Source organism: Triticum aestivum, chromosome 3D (assembly GCF_018294505.1).
Source record: "Triticum aestivum cultivar Chinese Spring chromosome 3D, IWGSC CS RefSeq v2.1, whole genome shotgun sequence".
In the NCBI taxonomy this organism is placed as follows: Eukaryota; Viridiplantae; Streptophyta; class Magnoliopsida; order Poales; family Poaceae; genus Triticum; species Triticum aestivum.
In genome coordinates, this window is record NC_057802.1 from 455,249,392 (window position 1) to 455,257,560 (window position 8,169).

At 54.3% G+C, this 8,169-nt stretch overlaps 1 protein-coding gene across 1 annotated transcript; it reads left to right on the forward strand.

Moving 5' to 3' along the window:
• The first annotated feature begins 3,986 nt into the window (after positions 1-3,986).
• Positions 3,987-6,687, forward strand: LOC123074931 (uclacyanin-3-like). Its single transcript, XM_044497654.1, has 3 exons — positions 3,987-4,082; positions 4,168-4,552; positions 6,584-6,687. Exons 1-3 carry the CDS (start codon positions 3,987-3,989, stop codon positions 6,685-6,687), a joined length of 585 nt encoding a protein of 194 aa, XP_044353589.1.
• The last annotated feature ends 1,482 nt before the right edge of the window (positions 6,688-8,169 follow it).

Genomic DNA, 8,169 nt, shown 5'->3' on the forward strand with positions numbered 1-8,169 from the left:
AAGGGAGCACACCGCATCCCTCTCTTCACACGGGACCGTGATGATCCCTCCGCTTCCTGGCATCTTGAGAACGTTGTAGCCGTGATGCGTGACTGCCATGAACTTGGCCAGGGCTGGATACCCGAGGATGGCATTGTACGGCAGGCGGATGTGCGCGACGTCGAAGTCGATGAGCTCGGTGTGATAGTTCTTGCGCTCCCCGAAGGTGACAGGCAGGCGGACCTGCCCTATTGGTGTGGTGGAACCGTCGGTCACTCCTGAGAAAGGCTTGGTTGGCTGGAGCTGCTCATATGGCACTTGGAGGTTGTCGAACGTGTCGATGGACAAGACGTTGAGCCCTGCGCTGCCGTCGATAAGAGTCTTGGTGACTTGCACATTGCTGATGATGGGGGAGCACAGCATAGGGAGGGCACCAGCGGTGGCTGCGCACTTGAGCTGATCTGCCGAGTTGAAGGTGATGGCACATTGGGACCACATGAGCGGGCGTGTGGCCTCGAGCTTGGGGAGCACCACGTTCACCTCGCGAGCGAACTGTTTGAAGATGCGCTGAGAGGCTGGGGCCTGGGCACCGCCCAAGATGCAGGCGATCGCACGCGGCTCCTGGAAGCCCCCAGCCCCCTCGTCCTGGTGGTGGTCGTCGTTCCTTCTTGGTGGCGGCAGCGGGGGAAGACCGGTGTTGCCCTGGGGGCGATCCTCACGAGGCGGGTCCCTCCAGGCGCCCTCACGAGGTTGGTCCTGCCAGCGGTCCTCACGAGGCCAGTCGCGCCACTCCTGGCGCGGGCCACGGTCGTCCCAGCGTCCGCCTCCGCGGCCGTAGCCCCGGTCGTTGCGCTCGGGGCGTCGACCGTAGCGTCCTTCCCGTATGGCTCTGAGCTCTTGACAGTCGCTGGTGTTCTGGGTGTTCAGGTTGTGGAAGGCGCAGAACGGTCGGTCGTTCTTGGATGACTTGGGCTGATCTCTGCCTCGCTTGGTGTCGGGCTCCGCTGCGAGCACTACTGCCTCTTTGCGCTTCACGTCCTTGGCCTTGGCCTTCTTCTCCTCCGCTCCTGCAGCTGGCAGCTCAAGGAGAGAGAGGTGCCCCTCCTCAGCTCTTGCGCACTTGGTCGCCAGGTTGAACAGCTCCTGAGATGTGCAGAGCTCCTCGTGGATAGCGAGCTCTTCCTTCATCTTGACGTCACGGACGCCGTCCGAGAACGCGGAGATGATGGCTTCGTCCGTGACCTTGGGGATCTTGAGGCGGGTGTTGTTGAAGCGCTGGATGTACTTCTGGAGGGTCTCTCCTGGTTGTTGCTTGATGCGGCGTAGATCACCCGCGGCCGGTGGGCGGTCGCGAGTGCCCTGGAAGTTGGCGACGAAGCGGTCGCGCATCTCGTCCCAGGAGGAGATCGAGCCGTGCTGCAGGTTCAGGAGCCAGGAGCGGGCCCCATCCTTGAGAGCCATGGGAAACCAGTTCGCCATGACTTTTTCATCGCCGTTGGCCGCTTCGATGCTCAGCTCATAGAGCTGCAGGAACTCCGCGGGGTCGGCGGTGCCGTCGTAGCGAGGAGGCAGATCTGGCTTGAACTTGCCTGGCCAGGCGACGCTACGCAGTTCGGGGGTGAAGGCGCGGCAGCCGGCCGTGGTCGCCGGGGCCCGCTTCTGAGGTGGAGCTTTGTCTTGGCGAGGTCCGCGCTGCGCCACTGCAGGCGGCACGCGGTCTTGACGAGGTGGCACGAGGAGCGCCGGTGCAGCTTCTCGCGGCCACGGGATTTCTTAGCAGCTTCTTTCTTCACGCGCGGGCGCCGGGCGTGGTGGATCACGCCGCGGAGGCGCGCGCCTTGGTGCCAAGGCACCGTCCTAGGGTTGAGGTGGTGGAGGCATGCCATGAGCCCCATCGCCCGCGGCTGGTTGAGGGGGAGGCAGAGAGTGGGACGGCGCCGGAGAGCCCCCTGCGGCGCGGACGAGCTCGGCGACGCGGTCGAGCCACTCCTCATAGAGGTCATCCACGGGGCGGTAACACAGGAGCTCGTTCGCCGCGATGAGCGCGGCCCGTGCCTCCATGAGAGCGCGGTGCGCGTGAGACGAAGAACCGGCAGGGGTAAGTGATGGAGTAGCGGTGTGGCCGTCTTGCCGCACCGAAGGATGCAGCGAGGACGCCTGCTGCTCGTTCCCCGCCGGGCCGGTGGCAGCGTTGGCGGCGGGAGACGGAGAACGACGAGGTGGCCCGCCTACAGGGGCCGTCTGAGCGACACGGGCGGAGAGGGCAGCCCGACGCTCAGCTCGAGCACGACGAGTGTCTGCCATGGAAACGACAGAGCGATGGATCAACGAACTGATGGAAGGGAAACTACGGTGCACCCCTACCTGGCGCGCCAAATGTCGGATGTGGGGTTCCGGCAAAACCTTAAGGTTCGAACACTGGGGTGCGCACGAAGTCTCTCCCTCCTACCGATCTACGCTCTAGCTCGCTAAGATCTCGCGGACGAACTCGACGAACTCGCAACACAGAAAGACACGAGGTTTATACTGGTTCGGGCCACCATTGTGGTGTAATACCCTACTCCAGTGTGGTGGTGGTGGATTGCCTCTTGGGCTGATGATGAATAGTACAAGGGAAGAACAGCCTCCTGAGGTTGGGGTGTTCTTGTGCTTGTGTAGTTGAGGATGATCTGAAGCAGTTCGGGATCAGTTCGGGATTAGTTGCCTCCTACTGTGGTGGCTAGTCCTATTTATAGAGTCCTTGGTCCTCTTCCCAAATATCGAGCGGGAAGGGATCCAACAACGGCGGGCAAATTTGAAGGGGGCAGCTAGTACAAGCTATCCTGACAAAAGCGGTCTTCGCCTGCGAAAAGCTCTGGGGTGACGCTGTCTTGGGCTCCACGATGACCTCCGCCTTGCCGTCCTCCTGGTCTTGGTCTCATTGCACCAATATGGCAACATTTGCCTGATGCCTCGGTACTCTTCGCCTGCGCTGGCCTCCTTAGCACCGAAGAGGAAATAGGGACGCTGCGCGCACTGGCGCCCGCCTGGCACTCGCCTGGTACCGTTCGTCATGGCTCACGTCACGAGAGCCTCATGAGGTTTTCCTTTCCTTGATATCTCCGCTCCTCGTGAGCCTACCTGGCTAGGCCACTCCAGAGGAGGTCTTGCGTTGTCCGCCTCGCGAGGCTTGGACCCTCGCGAGGGTCTTGGGTGCCTTGTTGACGAAGATGGGCCGTATGGCCTGCTGCTTGGCCACGCTGTGGGCCGCAGGCCGGCAAGTCTGGGGACCCCCGTTCCTAGAACGCCGACAGTCTCTAATGCATAACCCCAAAACATAGTGGTAAATTGGTAAGAGACATCATAGATCGCACCATATCTAATAAAGTATGGTTACGACGTTCGGACACACCATTAGAGCATCTCCACTAGTCCCCCAAGAAGCCTCCCCAAGCCACTTTTTGGGCGCCGGCGGGCAAAAACCGCCCCAGTCAGGACCCCAACTCGTTGTTTTTCGCCGATAAGAGCAAAAATTCGCGCCGGCGACCCCATACCACACCCAGCGCACCGGGGGGCTCCTGGGAGGCCTAATCTCGCCTTTTTGTGGGCGCTGGCCCACCAGCCAGCGTCTCTCTCATGTTAACTCACTTTTGTGGGCACTGGCCCACCCACGTGCTCCCTCCTCTCTCTTTCCCTCCACACACACACGGGCACCGAACTCCACCGCTCCTGTCGCTGCCGCCTAGCATGCCTCAGCATCGTCGCTGGTCCTCGTTGACGCCAGAGACCTGCTCGTGCCCGACGCCAAGGCGGCGGCCGAGGAGGCCACCACCTTCCGCGCCCGTCCTCCGCGCCGCGGGCGTCGCCATCGCGGCCTCCACGGCCGCTGTCAACCTGTGCTGCTGAGCTCCTCCTCCTCCACATCTGGCCACACCCAATTCGGTACAAAGCCCCTAGCAGGGCAGAGCAGCATCCAATTCCAACCCGAGCTTGAGCTTGGGCAAAGTGTGAGAAGCAAGCAGAGGACGATGGGCATGCCGACGGCGACTCTAGCGGCTCTGGCGCTGCTGCTGCTGTGCGTCTCCATGTCCTCCTTGTCCAATTGCTTAGCAACGCAGTACAAGGTGGGTGGGCTGGATGCGTGGGGGGATCTCGCCATCCACCAAACCGAACGTGTACGTGCGGTGGGCCATGTCCGTCCCCGTCAAGCTCGGCGATGCCCTCTTCTTCCTCTACCCGCCCAGCCAGGACAGCGCCGTCCAGGTCACTGCCAAGGCCTTCGCCGCTTGCGACATCTCTGGCCCGCTTCTCAAGCTAGAGGACGGCAACTCCGTCTTCAACCTCACCAAGCCCGGGCGGGCCTACTTCACCAGCGCTGCCCCAGGCCGCTGCCGCAAGGGCCAGAAACTGTCGCTCGACGTGCCCGGAGCCGACGAGAAGATGCTCAAGCCCTCCACGGACGACTCTAGCGGCTCTGCCAAATCCGCGAGGATGACGAGCTGTGCCGGCTCGGCCTCCTCGCCTACTGGCTCGCCTTTCTTCGTCGCCCCGCGGATGCAGTCCAAGGGCGGCGAGCTGCCTACTGCCGGAGCGCGTGTTCGCGCTCCTCTCCTGCCCGCTCCCTGGCGCCGTCGCCTCCGGGCGGATGGTCGACGAAGGCGCTGCCGCACTACGACGGAATCATGGCGGCCGTCGCTGCTTCTGGTGGCGACTCCACTGGGTTGCAGGCGAAGCACGGCGATGAGCACAAGATGGCCGTGGGCGCGGGCGCGCACCTGCTCCGGGGGCGCAACGAGTGGAGATTTTTCCGCACCCAGGCCAAAAAATTTGCCGGCAGCCCCCCAAGCGGCGAAAAAATGCCTCCTTAGGAGCGCAACACGACTGGAGATGCTCTTACGCTGTGGTGTTCCAGGTGGCGTGAGTTGTGAAATTATTCCACATTGTTTTAAATGAAGGCCAAACTCGTAACTCAAATATTTGCCTCCGCGATCAGATCGTAGAAACTTTATTTTCTTGTTACGATGATTTTCCACTTCACTCTGAAATTCTTTGAACTTTTCAAATTTTTCAGACTTGTGTTTCATTAAGTAGACATACCCATATCTGCTCAAATCATCTGTGAAGGTCAGAAAATAACGATACCCGCCGCGAGCCTCAACACTCATTGGACCGCATACATCGGTATGTATTATTTCCAATAAGTCAGTGGCTCGCTCCATTGTTCCGGAGAATGGAGTCTTAGTCATCTTGCCCATGAGGCATGGTTCGCAAGCATCAAATGATTCATAATCAAGTGATTCCAAAAGTCCATATGCATGTAGTGTCTTCATGCACTTTACACCAATATGACCTAAACGGCAGTGCCACAAATATGTTGCACTATCATTATCAACTTTGCATCTTTTGGCATCAATATTATGAATATGTGTATCACCACGATCGAGATTCAACAAAAATAGACCACTCTTCAAGGGTGCATGACCATAAAAGATATTACTCATATAAATAGAACAACCATTATTCTCTGATTTAAATGAATAACCGTCTCACATTAAACAAGATCCAGATATAATGTTCATGCTCAACGCTGGCACCAAATAACCATTATTCAGGTCTAAAGCTAATCCCGAAGGTAGATGTAGAGGTAGCGTGCCGACGGCGATCACATCGACCTTGGAACCATTCCCGACGCGCATCGTCACCTCGTCTTTAGCCAATCTTCGTTTAATCTGTAGCCCCTGTTTCGAGTTGCAAATATGAGCAACAGAACCAGTATCAAATACCCAAGCGCTACTACAAGCATTAGTAAGGTACACATCAATAACATGTATATCAAATATTCCTTTGTTCACTTTGCCATCCTTCTTATCCGCCAAATACTTGGGGCAGTTCCGCTTCCAGTGTCCAGTACCTTTGCAGTAGAAGCACTCAGTTTCAGGCTTAGGTCTAGACTTGGGCTTCTTCCCAGGAGTGGCAACTTGCTTGCCATTCTTCTTGAAGTTCCCCTTCTTTCCTTTGCCCTTTTCTTGAAACCAGTGGTCTTGTTAACCATCAACACTTGATGCTCTTTCTTTATTTCTACCTCCGTAGCTTTGAGCATAGCGAAGAGCTCGGGAATTGTCTTATCCATCCCTTTCATATTATAGTTAATCACTAAGCCTTTGTAGCTTGGTGGCAGTGATTGAACAACTCTGTCAATAACACTATCATCTGGAAGATTAACTCCCAGTTGAGTCAAGTGGTTTTGGTACCCAGACATTCTAAGTATGTGTTCACTGGCAGAACTGTTCTCCTCCATCTTGCAGCTATAGAACTTGTTGGAGACTTCATATCTCTCAACTCGGGCATTTGCTAGAATATTAACTTCAACTCCTGGAACATCTCATATGGTCCATGACGTTAAAATGTCTTTGAAGTCCCGATTCTAAGTCGTAGAGCATGGCACACTGAACTATAGAGTAGTCATCAGACCGCGTCTGCCAAACGTTCAAAGCGTCTACATTAGCAGGAGGGGAATTTTCACCTAGCGGTGCATCAAGGACATAATTCTTCCGTGCAACAATGAGGATAATCCTCAAGTTACAGACCCAGACTGTGTAGTTGCTATCATCATCTTTCAACTTAGATTTCTCTAGGAACGCATTAAAATTCAAGGAAACGGTAGCACGGGACATTGATCTACAACATAGATATGCAAAAACTATCAGGACTAAGTTCATGATAAATTAAGTTCAATTAATCATATTACTAAAGAACTCCCACTTAGATAGGCATCCCTCGATCATCTAAATGATCACGTGATCCATATCAACTAAACCATGTCCGATCATCACGTGAGATGGAGTAGTTTTCAATGGTGAACATCTCTATGTTGATCATATCTACTATATGATTCACGTTCCACCTTTCGGTCTCAGTGTTCCGAGGCCATGTCTGCATATGCTAGGCTCGTCAAGTTTAACCTGAGTATTCCGCACGTGCAAAACTGTCTTGCACCCGTTGTATGTGAACGTAGAGCTTATCACACCCGATCATCACGTGGTGTCTCAGCATGACGAACTGTCGCAACGGTGCATACTCAGGGAGAACACTTATACCTTGAAATTTTAGTGAGGGATCATCTTATAATGCTACCGTCGTACTAAGCAAAATAAGATGCATAAAAGATAAGCATCACATGCAATCAAAATATGTGACATGATATGGCCATCATCATCTTGTGCCTTTAATCTCCATCTCCAAAGCACCGTCATGATCTCCATCGTCACCGGCTTGACACCTTGATCTCCATCGTAGCATCATTGTCGTTTTGCCAACTATTGCTCCTACAACTATCGCTAACGCATAGTGATAAAGTAAATCAATTACATGGCAATTGCATTTCATACAATAAAGCGACAACCATAAGGCTCCTGCCAGTTGCCGATAACTTTTACAAAACATGATCATCTCATCCAATAACGTATATCACATCATGTCTTGACCATATCACATCACAACATGCCCTGCAAAAACAAGTTAGACATCCTCTACTTTGTTGTTGCAAGTTTTACGTGGCTGCTACGGGCTTCTAGTAAGAACCGTTCTTACCTACGCATCAAAACCACAATGATGTTTTGTCAAGTTTTTTGTTTAACCTTCAACAAGTACCGGCCGTAGTCATATTCAATTCAACTAAAGTTGGAGAAACAGACACCCGCCAGCCACCTTTATGCAAAACAAGTTGCATGTCTGTCGGTGGAACCAGTCTCATGAACGTGGTCATGTAAGGTTGGTCCGGGCCGTTTCATCCAATAATACCGCTGAATCAAAATAAGACGTTGGTGGTAAGCAGTATGACTATCATCGCCCACAACTATTTGTGTTCTACTTGTGCATATCATCTATGCATAGACCTGGCTCGGATGCCACTGTTGGGAAACGTAGCATGCAATTTCAAAACATTTCCTACGATCACGCAAGATCTATCTAGGAGATGCATAGCAACGAGAGGGGGAGAGTGTGTCCACGTACCCTCGTAGACCAAAAGCAGAAGCATTAGTTTAACGCGGTTGATGTAGTCGAACGTCTTCGCGATTCAACAGATCAAGTACCGAACGTATGGCACCTCCGAGTTCAGCACAAGTTCAACTCGATGATCCCTCGAACTCTTGATTCAGCAAAGTGTCGAGGGAAAGTTTCGTCAGCACGACGGCGTGGTGACGGTGATGG

Coding starts and splice junctions, on each gene's coding strand:
- LOC123074931 (XM_044497654.1), top strand. CDS start 3,987: ATGGGCATGCCGACGGCGACTCTAGCGGCTCTGGCGCTGCTGCTGCTG. Junction 4,083..4,167: donor GCTTAGCAACGCAGTACAAG/GTGGGTGGGCTG, acceptor GTCCCCGTCAAG/CTCGGCGATGCCCTCTTCTT. Junction 4,553..6,583: donor GCTGCCTACTGCCGGAGCGC/GTGTTCGCGCTC, acceptor CTTTCAACTTAG/ATTTCTCTAGGAACGCATTA.